This window comes from Colius striatus, chromosome 13 (assembly GCF_028858725.1).
Source record: "Colius striatus isolate bColStr4 chromosome 13, bColStr4.1.hap1, whole genome shotgun sequence".
Lineage (NCBI taxonomy): Eukaryota > Metazoa > Chordata > Aves > Coliiformes > Coliidae > Colius > Colius striatus.
This window is the reverse complement of record NC_084771.1, coordinates 9,915,941-9,934,508: the sequence shown is the minus strand read 5'-3', so window position 1 is coordinate 9,934,508 and position 18,568 is coordinate 9,915,941. Positions and strand designations below refer to the sequence as shown.

The 18,568-nt window shown below is 43.9% G+C and overlaps 1 protein-coding gene across 3 annotated transcripts; it reads right to left on the bottom strand.

Moving 5' to 3' along the window:
- Window positions 1-3,223: 3,223 nt before the first annotated feature.
- RLIM (ring finger protein, LIM domain interacting) lies at window positions 3,224-17,745 on the bottom strand. 3 transcript variants are annotated; one of them, XM_062006751.1, is made up of 4 exons: window positions 17,577-17,745; window positions 7,104-7,293; window positions 6,181-6,264; window positions 3,224-5,440 (listed from the first exon to the last, which is right to left on the bottom strand). In XM_062006751.1, exons 2-4 carry the CDS (start codon window positions 7,270-7,272, stop codon window positions 3,903-3,905), a joined length of 1,791 nt encoding a protein of 596 aa, XP_061862735.1. In that variant the 5' UTR covers window positions 7,273-7,293; window positions 17,577-17,745; the 3' UTR covers window positions 3,224-3,902. The 3 variants fall into 3 exon arrangements, with proteins under 3 accessions (XP_061862735.1, XP_061862734.1, XP_061862736.1); XM_062006750.1 differs by lacking the exon at window positions 17,577-17,745 and adding an exon at window positions 10,238-10,304; XM_062006752.1 differs by lacking the exon at window positions 6,181-6,264.
- Window positions 17,746-18,568: the final 823 nt, after the last annotated feature.

Sequence of the window (18,568 nt, the reverse complement as noted above, 5' to 3'; positions counted from 1 at the left end):
GTCAGACTGAACCGCGCTGCTTTGCTCATCTTCACATTAGACCCTCGTTATTAGGAGACCACCAGGAACCTCCCCTTTGTGTAGGCACCCATGACGAGACAAACACCAGCAGAGTGAGGAAGGAGAGAAACCTTCGAGTTCACATAATCCAGAGAAGTGACAGAAACCTGCAGTGACAGTCACTACGGTCCATTGCACCAATGTTGGTGGGAAACCCATTCAGCTGCAAGCTGCCACAATGGACGATGATGGCCCCCGAGAACTGTAGGGTCTGGTGTCAGTGCAGCTGCTGTGCCTGCACATTGAAGCTCCTGACAAAACGTCTTCAAACTCTGAGTAACTTCTAAGCATGCAGTACCTACACTAATCAAATCATTTAAAAACAGGTCAATTAACTGCTTACAAGTTCTTTTGCTGAAGAACTTGTCTGAATAAAAAAGTGCCCAAAGGGAAATGTAACAAACCCCACAAATAACTCATCACAGCCTTTTAATGGCTAAAACCCCAACTGAAATAAACTCACAACCCAAACAAGCAAAATAAGCACCCACAACTCTATAATGGTTCACAATCAGAGAACTAGACTCTAAAAGAAAAACCACTGTGCATTGTCCCGTGTGTTGGCCTTGTGACTGCTCTAACTGCTGTGTGGGGATGTCCTGCGGGTCCAGCTCTGGCCTGTCACTGAGCAGTTCAGCTCCCACATTAAATCCATCGATAATACAGCAGATTGGCAGGGGAGCGGAACACAACACACGACAACTAGAGGGAAAAAAGAGGGCAAGAGCCTTGAAGGCAAAACGAAGAGGGGTGAGGAGAGAGGAGGCATGCCCTGGGCGGGGGAGGAGGCTGGAGAGGCTCCCACACGGTGGCACTGCGCGGCCGCCACAGCACAGCCCGGCCCAGCCTTCCCGCCTCCAGGCCCCCCACAGCAGCATCGGCCATCTTAACCCTCACACGGCCACCGCCGGCAGCGAACCGCCTGCAGCCCTGTCAGCCCGCCGTGAGCACCCGCACCCCTCCTGTAACACCACCATAAGCATCTCCATCCATCCTCTACCACCACCAAAGCGTAACCTCAGGGAAGCAACGACCACAACTGCTCAACACCAAAATGATTCTAAGCCCTCAGTGAGGTGAACCTCATGAAATCACCTCGTGTTAGCAGCCAAAGTGTTAATAGCAGCTATTCCTGACTTTGGTCTAACTTTAAAAGAACAGAAATCGAGTTAGCAAAGGTGTCTGACAGATGACTCCGCTGTGTAAAGCAGCCTGTGCTGGATCAGCTCCTTCAGCCCTGCCAGCTCCTCCAGAGAAGGCACCCCTTCAGCACACCCAGCCTTGGAAAAGGCAAGAGAAAACACCACACTTGATGTCTCCTCAACTGAGATTAAATTATTTGTTCTTGGTACCACTTGGGAAACCTCCAACATTTCATTAGTTGCCCTTGTTACAGAAAGATAAAATGTTAAGGCATGCCATTCTCAAGCTCTAACAAAACTAAAGCTGACTTCACCAACATCAACAGTCACTGGCCACTCAAACAGGGAGAAGAAAGCCATGTGGAATGACACAGATGACAGCCATGCTTCATGTTAATTAGCAGTAGTGAACCTCTCTCTTTCTGGTCAACAGAGGTACAGCAGACTTATAAAATGTAACCTGGTAGTCACAGAGGGATTGATGTTTTGCCCTTCTAATTCTACACTCCAGTCAGTGAAGCTACTGGGAACTGCAACAAAAACACATCTATTTGCTACTTGAATGCTACTGGAAGAAATTCTTTTGTTGTGTTCCTTTGTTAAGCAAATGTTGGCATAGAGAATCAGGCACCTGAAATTAAGAGTTAAGTTGCAATTTTAGTGATGCACATCAGAAGGGGGTGAGGGGGAAACCCCAAACAACAACCTAAAATTAAACCCATGAGCTTATTTATCCTTTTGCAGCTCCTCTGCCACAACAGCATGTACCACCAGGAGGAAAATGAGCTCAAGAGCCAGTTGGGGCTTCTCACTGAACCAAACACCACAAACGCACACACCGGAAAAAATCAAATAACTTTGGGACATTGTGGAATCCTTAACTAGCTGATGAGATGTTACTTAGAGCAGAGACTAGAGTTTATGCAACCACCACTACAAAACACCAAAAATGTGTTTTAATCAGGGAAGAAAGGAGATAGGCCAGCTTTGGTTTTGTCATCTGAGGAACAAGCAACATTTCCTACATATCCAGCAAGAGCAGTTCATATCCCTTCATAACTGCTGCCCTGGAGTTGAAATAAATACTGCTTTTCCTGTAGTACATGTAAGCTAATTGTATGAGAATAAAACAAAGAATAGGTCACTGAGGGTGAAGGATGTTTTCCCCTGACACTGAGGAGAGCCTTCCCTTCTCAATATGCCACGTACACAGCTCTAAAAGTAAATTCAACTCATTTTAATCTGTGGGAGTCTGAAGTTTGTTGAGTTTTTTTTAAAGCTATTCTTACCCTTAGCTCCACATTTAAATGTACTCCCAGAAACAATCATCATTTTCAAATTTAAGCTAACAGTCAAATCATCTGCTTTCCAGTTCATACTTCAGTTGTTTTTCTGTGGCACTCGAGTCATGGGTTACCGACACTGCATGTACCAGTATGTCCACTCACAACAGATCCAGAGGTTACAAGTACAGCTGAAGCTGCTGGGGAAGAAGAAACCCAAACCTGTTGAAATGTATCTGCTGAGTGGTTGCACATAGTCGCCTGAAAAATGGAAAGTACAAGTTAATAGAAGAATTGGGGATAAGCCTCCCTGAATGATCTGGCACATATTGGTTTGCATTATTACACATCAACAATTGCATAAAGAAATAAGCAGCCCTTCGAAGAGGTTCTAATTTTTATCATCTCATTATTTTTGGTGGCATGACTGAGCCAAAACAGTGCAATGAGAACATTTAATTTCTGGGGTTCTTTTAATGCGATTAAGATGTCTAATTCAACTGGGTTTATATTACAGTAGCTGTTCACATAAATAGTACAGATATGTACTGCTCTTGACAGGTACACAGTTACAAAAGCAGCTCTCGTATTTAGTTTGCTCTCTGGGTGGTGGGTTTTGTATGAAAAGCATTCTTGATTTCTAAGCACGGTACAATTTTAATTCTTAATGCGTTAGTACAACAGTGCATTGGAAAAGTACTGAGCTTCTACAAAAAAGCTTTACAATTTTAAAACAGATTTGTTTTCAGTTTTGTTTTATTTTATTTAAACAAGCATAGGCAATTCTTTTATTTCCACAACAAGATAAATATCCCAATGAAGCTAACAGCTCGTCCTACACCGTGCCATAGTGATGGGGAAAGGGCTAACATTAGTGTTATTTACACAGACACGTCCAATATTAACCCGGTAAGAAAATTCAAACTATGTTCAAGTGTGCAATTCAGTTCATATTGGGGTTGGTTTTTTTTCTTCCAGATAGCTGGGTTTCTTGCAAAAATTCCTCCATGACTCACGCACATGTAGCTGGGATGACTTCTCAAAGAGCTCCTTATAAGCACAATCTTGAGGACAAAATGTTTCTTGGACTGGGGTGGCAGGGGCTGGGTGGGGGAAAGAACTTAATACTCTTCACAAAGCAAAAAAAAAACCCAAAAAAAGAATATTTCAAAGTGAGTAGATAGTCTTTGGACAAGTGAAATTTCACACCCAAACTGACTAGATCTTGAAAACCTTGATTAAAGAAACTTTATGATTTTTAAAAGCTTGAATTTGGAGAAAATGCTTTCTTGAGAGAAGATTCACTTCGAGTCATTACTATACATCGAGGTACCACTCAAAAAGTGGCCATAAAGGAAGTGACTTCTTTGCCCATCACTATCACACTAGCTGCTTGGCCATTAAACTCAGCTCTCATTTAGACAACGCTCTCTCTGTTACCAGAAGCTAAGACTGCTCTGCGACAAATGGGACAAGTGGAATTCTCCGACAACCAGCGATCGATGCAGTGGACGTGATACTCGTGGGAACAAGGCAGCTTTCGGAGCTTGTTGCCTTCCGTGTACTCTGTGATACATACGCTACAGGTTTTCAGAGCATCGCTCTCACCAAAATTCCTCATCGCTAGGTTGTCAATCTGTTCTTTGGTGAGTCCTCTCGGTTGGTCATCATCATCTTCATTTAGTAGGAAAAACTGTGCTAGGCTAAGGAATGGTAGAGAACCGCTTTCTTCAAACGTGACCGAGCCCCTCGTGTTCCGACCTTCCCGTCTGGCACCGGACGTGGAACCGCCTTCGTTACCACCTTCATACACCTCCCCTGAGCCAACATCTGTGCTCTCGTTGCTGGAAGCACCACCACCACCTCCGTGCTGTGTCTCGGAAGCATCCACGTTCTGATTTGGAGCTGGGCCACTGGGATCCGCATCGCTATCGCTATACATGAAGTAACTCAGCTCTCCGAAGCCTGTCATGATCTGCCTCAGCATAGTCTGAATCGCAACCGACGTGGTCTCGCTCAAGCCTGTGTTTAAGATCCTACGGATGGGAATCCTGATGGTGCTGACGTAAGTTCTCACTCCGGCCCGTTCTGAGCGGGAAAACGTGCGCCTGAAGCCTCCTCGTTCACTCTCGTAGGTGACAGTGTTGTTGGGTGTCTGGGACCTGGACCGAGTCCTGTTGGCTATGCTGTCTCGTTGCCGATACTCTCCAGGGCGAACTCTTCTCACCTGAAGATCAAGTACTATGGTAGGAGGCCTCTGCCCAGGAGCTGTGGACTCACTGGTGCCGTTAGTTTCTGAAGAGCCTGCTGCTTGAGGGGCGGGTCTTGTTTCGGGGGCTGAAAACAGAACTGGGTTTTCACTTGGCACCTCAGTCCCCGCTGTGTGCTGCCTTAATGTCACATGCTGCCTAGTTCTAGAGCTTCCCTCAGCTTCGTTCGTTGAGGAGTGGTCAAGAGTTTGAGATGACGTGTTGTGATGAGACCTGCGAGGAGCCTCACTCACTGGATTAAGAGGCGACCTACTTCTATCAGTCCTAGCCCGCGTTCTCCGCTGTTCTGGACTCCTGCTTCTCGCTCTCCTCTGCCCTCTAGGAGGGGAAGCCTCCTCGGTCGGCAGCTCCTCCGAAGAGCTCCTGTCTGATCCAGGCTGCCTTACCGATGGCGATTCAGACCTTGGAATTTCAGAGTCACTTGGGCTGTTCTCCAAATCCTCTCCACTGGAAGGCTCTGCAGATGGCTCATTCTCGGTTTCTGGATTTGTGTTTCCATTATTACGGTTGACATTTATTTCCAAACTGAATCTGAAGTCACCACTGTTGGGGTTAGTCCGGCTCACTGCTCTCCAAGATTGGTTCCCTCGTTGCCCACTTCGTGTGGTATTTCCAGTCTGTCGGACTGAATTAAGCCAGTCTATTATGGAATCTCCATTCGAAACATCTTCTGCGGACTCTGCACCTGCAAAAAAGACAGGGAACTACCACAATTAGAGCACTGAGCTAATTTTGGAGGGATCTTTTCCAAGAACGTAACTGCTTCATTTAACAAGTGACAATTTAGAAGTGCTTAATCCTACCAAGTGCTATTGTGGCTTCACACGTAGCCTCACAATTCTTATCTACCAGAGCTCTTTTAAGGGAGCAGGAGTGGACCTTTTACTAATATGAACAGATGGACTGCAGCTTTCATATAGCAAACAAGTCATCCTAAGTAAATGGAAAGTCACGTTTCAGGTGTCATAACATATCAATAGTCTGTGTTTTCCTTTCCAAACAATTAAATGATCTATTGACTGCTAAATAGAGAAACTAAGTTTGTCTCTGGTCATCCTCCACCAATCTCTATAGAAGAGTGATAACGAAAGCAAAACAGCATCTTCAAAGGGAAGAACAGTGAATAAAAAACCAGGGATGGTCATAAAGCATCCCAGAAGGGAGCAGACAGGAAGGCAACCTTACATCAAAGAATAACTCAAAAAAAGAAACCTAAATGAGACTTTATCTCGATGCAAACAACAGATGCATTATGAGTGAAATCTGTTCCAAACCTCTGCAGCAGCTATCAGACATAATGTTCCCTTACTTTTGAAACAAAGCTCACCTTGCATCTGCCTAGGCTTAACGTGTTCCACTCCTGCACTCAAATTAAGGTCCGTATGGGGTGCTAAAGTTAAGAGTTTTCACAAATACTGTATATACCTCTATTCTCATCACTGTTTTGCTGTGGTGGACCTTCTTTAACTTGGTGTAGCCTTCTCAGCAACTCTTCTTCAGTAATTTCACCTTAGAAAATAAGCAAAATTTTCCAAAAATATTTCCAAATCATATGTATGGCAAGCATCATCAAAAGCTTCTACAGAAGGTACAAGCCACTGCTTGTCTTTTTCCCTAGTGAAATCCTGCCATCATGAGACTGCCAAACAGGTTGCTAAGGGGAAGTTCAGACACCTCAGCACCGTTGTCCCAAACAAGTTTTGCTGAAGCTGAAAGATCCGACGCCTTCAAACCTATTCCAGACAGATGTGCTTTGTGGTTCTGTAACCTTTACAGTTTATCAGCAATTTTCATCACCCTATACCAATTAAATGGCTGTTTAGAGTGAAATAGTAAAGATAATACCTTCACAAGCATGAAAAAAAAGGTTTAAGTTAGCTGAGGTCATGTTTCAAATTGGAACTGGTTTGAATTAGGTACCATCCTCTAAAGAGGCAATTTAAAAGAATAAGTTAACTGAAAACTGACATAAAAGCATTCATGCAGAATCTGGCACCAAGCTGCTTATCCTCGTTACACACTCTCAACCTCACCAGCACAACAGTTTCACAGAGATGCTTAAGGGAGATTACTTTTTGGTCAAAAATGTTTAAGGGCCCATAACTAGAACTGGGTCAACTCTGGGTGTGCCCACCAAGCTGTGAGGAATCCACATCACCCTAACTACCTGTCCACTAGTAAGGGGACCACTCAAATTTCAGGATGCACAAATTAGCAAGAAGCTGCTTCCTACCATGGAGCACAACTGCAGCACGCAAACTAAATGGGTGAAAGTTTCAGGAGAACAGAAAATGACACAAACTGCCTAGAAGCAACTGGAATAAGATGTATACACAAGCATTACCTACCTGGTGTTCCTAGCAAGTTGTTGTCTCTCATAAGCCTGTAGTCCTCTTCACTCAGGTTGTTTACAAACTGATAGAAAGCTTCTTCTCGATCTAACCGATCTAGCTGACTCTGACGTTGTGCTTCTGATTGATCAATATTTCCTTTATCACTAGAATCTGAGCTTTCCATCTTGATGGAGTGGAAGAGTACCTAAAAAGGAGAAAGCAAACCCTTCATCCAGCGTAGTGAAATTGTGGCATGACATGTAGACATTCTCCACTGTCAACTGTAACTTTTTTTTTGGGGGGATGGCAGGGAAGCTTCAGCTGAGAGGCCTAATCACAGGGATCAAGAGTAAAATAATTCTCAAAGCATGAACCTCTTCAAGTCACAAACAAAAAAATTCTGTGCCCATCATTATCAATTTTTCAATACAGCAGCAAGTACGAACATGTGAAACAGAACCCTTAGGCCACTTTTATTTTCACAGTTAACTTGGTGTCCGTGACTATCTGCCTGTTAGCATAAAATATTCCTAATATCCGCCTCACAAGGCATGCCTTCCAGAGCCATGCCCAGTGCAGTGTGAGGCACAAGCTGTCCTTGATCATGTTAACTCTAAAAGCCCATGGGATTACGATGTGCATTGTCTCTACAAGAATCACCCTCTTCACCATCCAAGAGAATTTTACCAGTATGAAGGGGTTATGAAGAATTCAACTATAAAAATGGAAGATGCTGTGGAAGACTATACATGCAAAAAATCCACCACCTAACAACAACAAAGCTATTCATTTCCTCAAAAAAAAGGGTTCCTAAAGTCAGCTTTATAGTTTTCTGTCAAGAGAACAATTTGCCTGCAAGTTTCAGCCTTTACTAAATCCCCAATATTGATGAGAAACTTCCAGGACAAAACTCCACAGTGTATTCCAAGTACAACTTCTGCTATACAGAGCTGACTTCTGTATTGTGTATTTTTTACTACAATCATCTTCTCAGATTGTTTTTCCTCTGGATGAGATCCTTGACAATGTCTATCTCTCTCAAAAAACAACCAAAAAGTTACTGCTGAATGCCACGACTCTATCAGATAAATATGATAACAAAATACATGCAAATACAGGAGACACTCTGGCACTAGCTGTGCCATGCAAATATAGCAAATCAACTTAAAATAATAACTAGTTTCCTTAATCACCATGCCTCTCTACTCACAACATCAAGAATTTTCCTGTACAACTGGTAGAATCTAGTTACTCAGCGAGGTGATTAGCGAGCTAATCCTCTCCATGCTAAAATGTACTGCAATAACATTCTCCATCAGAAAACATTCCTTTCATTTAAACCATACTTCATGTGACATGAAAATACTGGAAGAATAAAGCTTTTCTGCTTCTCACTGGAAAATTTCCAACACTTAGACATCTGTGTAGTGCAAAAAGCATCTTTTTTGGGTTTGTCAGCACAGCTGCCATGTCAAGCCTGCCCACAGTTTACAGTACTGCTGCTCCCCAGAAAAGCAGCACACCACTATCTCCAGGGGTAGTTGATTTCTGCTGCTACTGTGAAAACCAACAACCTCTGTGTGTAACAGCAGAAAATTCCACAGGACAGGACATTCCATTATTGTAGGCTTGCAAATGATAAAAGAGCTACCCCAATCCTCTTTGTCTTGAATTCTGACACAGCAGAACGTGTTTTAAGTTAGTCATATTAAGGCACAAACGACACAGGATGCAAGGCTACTGCTATTATGAGGTTCTGTGACTTTCTGTCACTTGAACAAAGAAATTAAGCTCATTTTTCACCTTTTAATCACTAAGCAGCAGCAATCACAAGGGTTACTACTCTTTCAAAGGGAAACCTAACAGCTTTCTCCAGATTGCTAAATCTCTCTGGTGCAATCTAAAGACTGCATGGCCCTGCTGAAATCTCACATGTGACCTGCTGTCAAAGACACAGATAAATGAACACATTCACAGGAAAAGTTGCACAAGGGCTTCGGTAGGTATGCTCAGCTCTCACTTGGGCTGACTTATGAAACCTGTATGCCCTTCAAATCTCATACACATCTTTCTAAGGAGAACATAGCTTGATGGAAACTCAAACAACTGGTTTTTTTACAAGCTTTCTGTAGCAGAATGATATCTCCAAGTAATGTTACTTAAAGACATATCCGTTCTAGGGAAGATACCAGAAATACAAAGCTAGCTGCTTTCAAAAGAAACATCTGAATAAAGCCTCAAGTAGAACAAGAGACTTGCATCTAAAATAGTTCTCTGGGGATACACATCAAAAGTCAGCTGGCATTCCTTTTTTTAGGATAACAATGAAACAAAGTTGACAACAAGATTAAGAAAATAAGGGAACATAATAAGTTGCTAAGGGACGTGAGGAGCAGAAAATATTTTCCCCAAAATGACTGCCACCTTGGTATTTACTGACATGAAATCACATACAACGCCTTCATAAAGACAGCAATATTAACATATTTGTAAGCATTAAGACTAATTCTGCTACAGCTTTTAAAAAGGAAGACTGCACTACAGATACAAAGCATGACATTTGTTTACTGCTTATGCTTTGAAATTCTCCTTTAGACTAGAAATCCCACTGCTTGGAGGCACTGGAGCTACATAATGTCAAGTCAAAGTATTTGCCCATTCTGTTTCAGAAGATGAAGGGGCACTGTCCTTGATCAGGGAAAAAGGGTGAATCAAAACATGTTGTGTTGGTTTTGGCTGAGATAGCTAATGTCCTTCACAGTAGCTGGTATAGGGCTGTGTTTTGGATTTGTGCTGCAACAGTGTTGATAACACAGGGATGGTTTCATGCCTACTGAGCAGGGCTTGTACAGGCTCAAGGCCTGTTCTGCTCCTCATTCCACCAGGAAAGAGGCTTGGGGTGTACAAGCAGCTGGGAGGGGGGACAGCCAGGACAACTGACCCCAACAATCCCCAGTGATATCTCAGACCATATGACATCGTGTTCAGCAGATAAAGCTGGGAGAATGAGGAAGGGAGGGGATGTTTAGAGTGCTTGTCTTCCCAAGTCTGTGTTACGTGGGATGGAGCTCTGTTGTCCTGAGGATGGCTGAACACCTGCTCTAATAAATGCCTTGTTTTGTTTTGCTTGTGTGGAGATTTTGTTTTACCTATTAAACTGTCTTCATCTCAATCCATGAGCTTTCTCATTTGTACTCTTCTGATTTTCATCCCCATCACACCAGGAAGGGGCAAGCGAGCGGCTGCAGGGGTCTGAGCTGCCAGCTGGGGATAAACCATGACATATGTGAAGACAAGGTGGGAATTTCTTCTTTACCAACAGACTGGTGTACACTTCCATAGGTGATCCTTTAGTAAACGTTCAGAGTAAGCCAAAGTCAGTCTTATTTAACAGGTTTCCTACTCTTTTGTCCTCCACCATCTCATCTTCCCTCCTAAACCACTGGGAATCATGACTGAAAAAACGCTATTGCTAAGAAAAAATGTCTTAGAGGTGAGATCTTGAATAAAGAATTTCATTTACATGAGGACTACTTCTACTAGTGACAAACTCGCTGTATTTTCCTATTACAAGCTACTCTAACAGATTATACAAGCCCACTGTAGCCCAATTTCATGCTGTTTAGCTTCCATGTCCTAGAAATGCTATATATCTAATCAGGATGTTTACACTGATGGAAATACAGATGGCAAAGAAACACATAAATGCACATCAACACATTTTCCCTGCCTTGCTGTTGACAGCAAATGTGACAATATTCTTCAAAATAGAATTCTGATATTATAACCAGTAAATAAATGGAAGAAGGGATTTCTACCCCAAGACTTCTATTCCTTTCTCTCTCCTCACTGTCCATCTCAGCTCATTGTCCACATTGTCCATTTTAAGCTTTACCTCCTGCACCACCAGACTGAACTTGCTACAATATTTAGACTAGTACTGCCTCAGCATGACTCCATAGGTCCCATCTGGCTGTACAACAGGATTTCCACAGTAGCAGTTACTATGTCAGCTCACTCCTATTTCAGCACGGCAGAGCGTTGCAGAAACAACTTGAAAAACCTCGTTCAGGATTCTGCTCTCAGCTCATACACTGCAGAAAATGAACACTGGCTTAAGGAAGTAACTACAATGACACACAGAAACCTGATGAGGGAAAACCAACAGGTATACTATTAAGTTACAAGAAAATAACCATCATTTGATTATCTAATAAGCAGGTGCACTTCCAGCTGTTTCTGTTTCTTCCAGTGGTTTAGTTCAACTGAAAACAAGACTTTGTTCTTACAAAAGTAAGAGAGTCAGAATATCCTTCTTTAGTGTGCTCCCTTGTCAGCACCGAGTTGACAAAGGCTGGGCAAGGTCACGTGTATGAGCAGGAAGTTCAGATCTGTTAATTACTGCCAACTTCAGCTCAGACATTCAGCAATGAAAAAATCCTCTACAGAAAAATGCACGAAGGATGGGCAGGAAACCACCCAAAGGCTGCACAGATCTGTAAGCTGCACAGAATCATAGCTAGCATAAGCAATTTTCTCCTAAAAAAAAAGAAAGAATATTCATCATCAGTTGAATATCCAGACACCTTAACTACAGAGAATTCTTAATTTGCATTCCCATCCTTCCACAAGCCAGCAAAGTATCTTCCCTGCAGTTATGCTTCAGCAACCTCAGAGATTTCACAGCACAAATGAGTAGCTGTCTCTCCACTGCTGCTAGAGACTGCAAGAGTAAAAACAGTAAGCCCAATAAAGGTATTTGTTTGCTACATTCCTTTATTCAAGAGGAAGTAATATTATGCTCTTTTGGATAGGAACCATTCTAGTACAAGAGTACAAGGTATTCCTTCAAAGTTATCCTTCTTATTTTACATTTTCCCTTATGCCAAACTATGTAAACTAGATAAAATCAGTCAGGCATTCCCTACTGCTTCAAAACAATCTAGTGGGACTGCAAGCAGTGATAGAACACTTGTGTTTTCCACAAACCTTCAGCAATAACACTGTGAATCTCCACATGGTTTAGACTACAGAATTCTTCCCAGAAGTAGTACAGTGATAAATAATTAGCTCTTCCTCATTAGCTCTTCCTCCTTCTAAAATGTGTGACATCTCCTGACATTAATTATCTGTATTTTTAATTAACCCCTCTCCCCACAATATAAACCATTAGAACTGTCATTAAACTACCTAGGTAAGACTTAGAAGATCTGACAAACTCAGAAATCACTCATTTGCAGGGTTAAATGAAAAAGTAACAGCTTAAAGTTACAATCTTTGTTACTTATGGGACAAGTCTAAAATTTTAGCAGGAGAAAGACACTAAATTAAACCTGGAGCAACAACTCAGATGTTCATGAGCCAGCTGTGCAACAAAAACGTCCTCTAAATTTGTCCCCACCTTGGTGTTACCGGTATTTCAACGTTACTTGAGAATTTGTAGTGCCTGGTAGGTTATGAATGTTTCCTGAATTACCTCATGTCCCAGCAACATAATTAATACCTCTGCACAAACAAAAAAAAAAGATTATGGCAATATGAGTGTTTCATAGATGTGCTCAGCAGAAGGCTAATTTCTCATTTATGATTCATAACCTCATCTTAATTAAGTACTTCGACCAGTAGAGCACCTTGCTTACTTCCAGTCTGCAGAAATCATCAAACCCTTTGACTAAAAGAAGTGACTCAGTAGTGGAAGCCAGAAGTACTTATGCTCTGTTGTGGGTTGTTACAGATTAACTATTTTTTCCTCCTCTGCTTTCATTGAAGGTACCTCAAAGACATTTTAGCTCTGGAGCAGAAGTACAACACAGCTGCCTGTTCAAAGCTCTCTGGGTGAACTCTGACTTCAGCAGCTCTAACGTGCCATCCCGCTTGGCAGCATCAGCCCCAGTCAGGAGTCTCTCCAATTCCATTTCTCAAATGACACAGCAACAGCAGCTAGAACAGACAGTTCTGTCACGAAGTTAAGCACAAACAGAACCAACTTCGCATGTAGCATTCATCTGATCCCACCCCACCTCCCAACTACGAGATTTTCCTAGAAGAATTAGAAGTTGAAAAATAGTTTCCACACCAATCAGTAGCCAGTTTCTCAATACTCCAAACTAGCAGAAAGATGTGACAAAGTACATTTTCATTGTAAATGTATCATTCGAATCTGCAAGCTCAAAAGCAGGAGCAAGAATTGTCAGTGAACCCCATCATTAAAGGAAAATGATACTATAAACCAGTTGTCTATTTGTATTATGCATGGAGCTTCACTACCTGAAGTCTGGGTGGGTTTGGGGTTTTTATTCCATTTATGTAAGTGCACAAGTCGCCTTCTGTGATCACACCGAAGGCTTTGACAGCACAGGTACAACTCACTCCTCTCCTTCTTAGTAACAAACTTCTCTAGTTTTCAAAGTTGCATTATGAATGTTTGTGTACTCTTTTTTCTCCCTGCTGTCTTTCCTTTCTGTTGACACTCTGATGAACACACCTACGCTCCTACTAGATTTCTACTAAACTTACCACAGATTTTTACACACTCAAGAACTCCCCATGTCCTCTTTGCCTCAAAAAAATACCATGAAACACGGACCACTTTTGGAAAGCTTGAAGAAAATTGTCTTCTATCAAGAGTCCTACTATAAAATTTAAATGCCAGCTTAACAAGGAGCCTTAAAACATCAATTCAGCTATTTCACTCCTCCAGTATGTTTGAAAGCTGTAAAATGAGATGTCATTCTGAATACACATTTGAAACAACAGAATGCAGATTAATACTTCAGCAGAAAATTCAGTAGAGTGGGGAAAAAAAAGAGAAGCAACTGTTGAGATAAAGAGGAACACTCTTAGAGGTACCATCAGCTCCTGAGGAGTCACAGAAAAGTGAAGAAATCAAGGTAAAGAATCCCAGTAGTCTCTAACAGTCCTATTGTATCTAAGACAGAGTAACCATCTTGCTGTATAAATTCCCAGCTCAAAGAGAGTTTAAAAAAGAAACAAAACTCATTACTGTTTTCCAATGTTATCTTCCATATGAAAGGGTTCAGCAATTGCTGAATAGTGTGAGCATGTGGAATGAAGATGGAGTGCTGAAAATAAAATGCAGCACGAACTGCCAAAACCCAAGGCTTCACATTTTATCATCTGCAAGTACTAAACCAACTCTTTTTGCATGCAAGCTGAGAAAGAAATTAAGAGAGCACTGTCTCTGGCCCTCAAATTCAGAAGCTATTAGAGAAGAGAAAGCTTGGCATATACAAAGTGTAACAAGTTCCCAGCACTGAAGCCTCTTGAAATGACAGCATTTTTCCCCATAAGTGAGCTGCCTGCTAGGTCAGCAAGCACAAGATCCATTCTGAAGGCAAAAGGAAGAAGTAAACGCTGCACACAAGTAACCAGTGTTGACACAGAAAGGATCAAGACAAACATCAAATCAAAGGATTGAGACAAACAGGACTGAGATCCAAGGAAGCTGTACATTACGACCACCATGTAGTATTTTGATTTCTGAAGAAACAAAACTCCAGCTTAGTGAAAGCACTAAGACAATCCTAACTCAATGGATTTCAATTGAAGAGAAAAACTTCTATCTTTAAGTTTGCTTCTGAACCTCACTTTTCCCACAAAACTGCTGCCAATACAGCTGGTACTGAAAGCAAAAGGCCAAGAAAACAATTGTAATCACTACAACCACAACCCACACAGGAATTCTGATACATGGATTGTCGTTGTTGTTAGTATCCAGTGCCTAACAAACACAGAAGTGGAAAACAAAATGAGGTAAAACACAGAGATCTACTTAAATTCAAATGTTAAGGCTAGAATCCAATTTCTGATGATACAACAAAGTAGGCAAGCTCAAGCATTTTAACAAGACTGTGTGCACACACATCTTGCCTATTGAAGTTGAGTGCTCTAAGCAATATGTTTTCAAGTTACTAAATTAAGAGAAAATGTGAGCTGACTTTTCTGCATCCTCAATTATTGGTACATGGTTTTAAACCTCCATACTACTCTGTAGAGCTCCCTGAGCAAAAGGCTGAGCTTCAACACTGCACATCAGCAAAAAGCTACTACCAGGTACCTCATTAATATAAAGCTGAACAGCTGAAAGAGATACTGGCCTCCGTCTTAACTGCAGCGGGAAACTGTGCAACAGCAAAATGGAGTCTCTGTGGTGCTTCTGGCTATCTCTACTCACCTACAAAGGTCCTGACTCTTAGATTACATGACTACACTGTTTTAAAGTGTTGGTTCTGAGGTGCACAAGACCCCCATAAAAATCTCTTGAAGACAGAGATGGCCACATGTGATTTTATCCCTTCAAGACTCATTTTTGCAAGCTCAAGAGTTGTTAAGTCTTCATCAAGTCACAAAAATGTGAATAAACACCCAGTAATCTTGTTTGGATTCAAATGTTACTACATAGCCACTGTCCACAGAACAGCCTAGTAACATGTTAAGCTGTACTCAGCTGGGCTGAAATGCAATCTTTAGACTCAAATATATGAAGTAATAACATTATGTTAAGGCTGTAAACCAAAAAGTACCGCACCTCCATTGCAACTAAAAGCATTCTACTGTGATCAATGATTTGATTTTGATACATTCCTACAAAGAAGTGGAATAAAGGAACAAGCTAGGCAAGTATAATAACATAGAGGTGTTTTGGAAACATTTCCATTTCAGTATCATAGAATAATAGGGGTTGGAAGGGACCTTTAGAGATCATCTCACACTATCCAGTCCCTTAAAAATACCAGGACAAAAAAACCACCAGAGACCAGACACTTGTAACAGTGTTTTCCAGCACACCTTGGCATGTCTATGGCTTCAGTAATCTCGAAAATAACTATGACAGGCATAACAGCTACTACAGGCTTGAGAAATGCTGCTGTGGTTATTCCACTGACAAACACTGGTGTAGTCAGAATCGCTGATGAAAAGACGACGGCGGTTTTTAGGCTTTCCAACATAACCAGAACCCCTTCATTTTACAGTGTGTGGTGTGTTAACCCTTGGCAGGAGCAGGCAAGGCATCACTCTAAGCTGTAATTCTTTTAATTCCCAAATGGTAAACCTATAAAGGGAATATAGGAATCAGTTTAACTGGTGGTTGAGCACTACGACAAAATTAAGCACCTGACTCTCTATGAAGATAACAAACCGGCACAAGAAGCAGCCAACTGGGTTTTTAACACCACATCTGACAAGTCACTGCAATTAAAATTCAGGGACAAACTGGTGTCAGAGCTTCTTCAGCATTTTGGTAAGGACTTTCAACTTGAAATTAACCAGTACTGACAATATAGACAAGGAAACAATTGGATCTGTGAGGGTACTGGTGGGTACAATCCAGTTTGAATTCTTATTACCAAGCTTCTCCATCTTTCTGAAAAATGGCCAAACAAAACTGTTCTTAAAAACTCACTTGTTTTTTGGCCATGAAATCTTTTGTCGAGCTCTTTCTACTACACAATAAAATGAAGACCCATCATAAATCTTAATTATATACGGATATTACTATATACAACCTGGTATTGCTGCTCCATCAAAGCAGATCACTGAAGACAAATACATACATCTAGCTGGAGTTTGACAGTGGTTTTGAAACAGTTAACAGAAACCTTAAATGCCAACAAACAGCATTGAAAAACAGAAGGAAGAACTTGCATAGAAAAAATTAGGTGACAGAGCAAAGATGACGTGCTTAACCGGAAAGAAACTAACAGGACAGGAACAGCAAACATCACAGGTTTTAACAGCTCACAAACTCATCAAAACCTTTAATAACAGACACAGCGAGATATAAAGAACTCCTCTTTCCTGTCTCCCACAACAGGGCTTCGTTATCTCCACTCACGGGAAGGATAGACTGAAACACGGTCCTGGTGAGCTGCGATTCCCGAACAGCACGGCAAGGCCCAAAATAGCGGCTGTAACTGTCCCCCTACTCCGCCCCTTCGAAAAGGGGTTAGCTTCAATTAGTCCTCCGGTCCAACCGGACACCTGAGGCGCCCAGCAGCCCTCCCCGAAGGGGGAACGCAAACCCTCCTCCAGCTCCTAATGGAGGAACAGGTTCGCCCCGTTTCGGCGGCAGGCTCTGCCGCACGCCCCGGGAGGAAGGGGAAAGGCCCCAGGCTGACTGAGTGCGGCTGGCTCGACCATCCGGGGCCCGCGGATCTCCGCAGCGCCCCGGGCACACCCGCGCCCAGACCGCCATCACCGCCCCCGGCCGCCTCACGGCACCCCGCTCCGCCTCTGCCGCGGGGCGCCCGGGGCCGACCGAGCCCCGCCGAGCCGGGAGCCGCCCTGCCCTGCCCGGGACCCCGCGGCCCGCACGACGGCGACACGCAGCAAGGGCATGGGGGCCTCTGGCCGCCCCCGGCTCCGGGCGGGGAGCGCGGCCGCCGCTGCCGCCTCCCCTGGGCCTGGGCCTGGGCCTCTCCCTTCTCCGGGCCATTTTGAGAGTCCGCCTCCAGCCCCGATACTCACCGCCCGCCGCCACCGCCGGCCGCCGCGTCCCCAGCTCTCGTCCCTCTGCTCTCCCCGCTCCTCAGCGGGCTGTGTCCCAGCTCGCCCCGCTCCGTCCGTCCCCAAACAACCGCAGCGTCGCCCACCCTGTCCTCTCAGGCGGCCATTTTCTGCTCCATTGTTACCAGGGAACGGGGGCCCGGAAGCGGCTGCCAGCAGGCGGAAGTGAAGTGCGGGAGCTCCCCTCCCCCCGCCGCCGCGCATGCGCAGCCGCCGCCGCCGCGCCGCCCGGCCCGAGGAGCGTGGAGGACCGCGCGGACAGAGCGGCGCCGCCGCCGCCATTTTGAAGAGGGGTAAAGGCTGAGGGCTGTGGCCCCAGAGCCAGGCGGCGGCCGGAGCCCCTCCGGGCCAGCCCGCAGCCTCCTGCAGCCGCGGAGGGTCTCGAGGCTCCGCAGTGAGGGGCTGTGTGGCCGGTGGAGTGCAGCTTTTTAATGCCTCAAAAGGCTACCCCGTAAAGGACTTGGAAGGAGACGTTTCACTGTCACAGGTTGTGCTGTACACAGAGAAGAAGGCATGTCGTGAAGGACAGATGGTACAGCATGTGGCTGGACTGACAGAGAGGGCTACCCAAGCCAGTGTACGGCTTTCTTGCAGAGGGCTAACCTGTTACTCCGTTAACCAGGCTCCTCCTCGCCAGCTCCCCACAGTTTATATACTGGGTGTGAAGTTCTGCGGTCTGAAACATCCCCGCGGCCAGTTTGGGCCAGCTCTGCTGGCCACGCTCCTTCTCAGCTGCTTGTGCACCCCCAGCCTCCTCGCTGGCAGGGCAGGGCAGGGCAAGGAGCAGAACAGGCCTTGACGCTACACAAGCCCTGCTGAGCAGGCACTAAACCATCCCTGTGTTATCACAAATCCCGGTCACAGCCCTGTACCAGCTACTGCGAAGGACACTAACCATCTCAGCCAAAACCAGAAGAGTTTTTGAAAGCAAACTGGAGTTGGGAGAGTGAGTT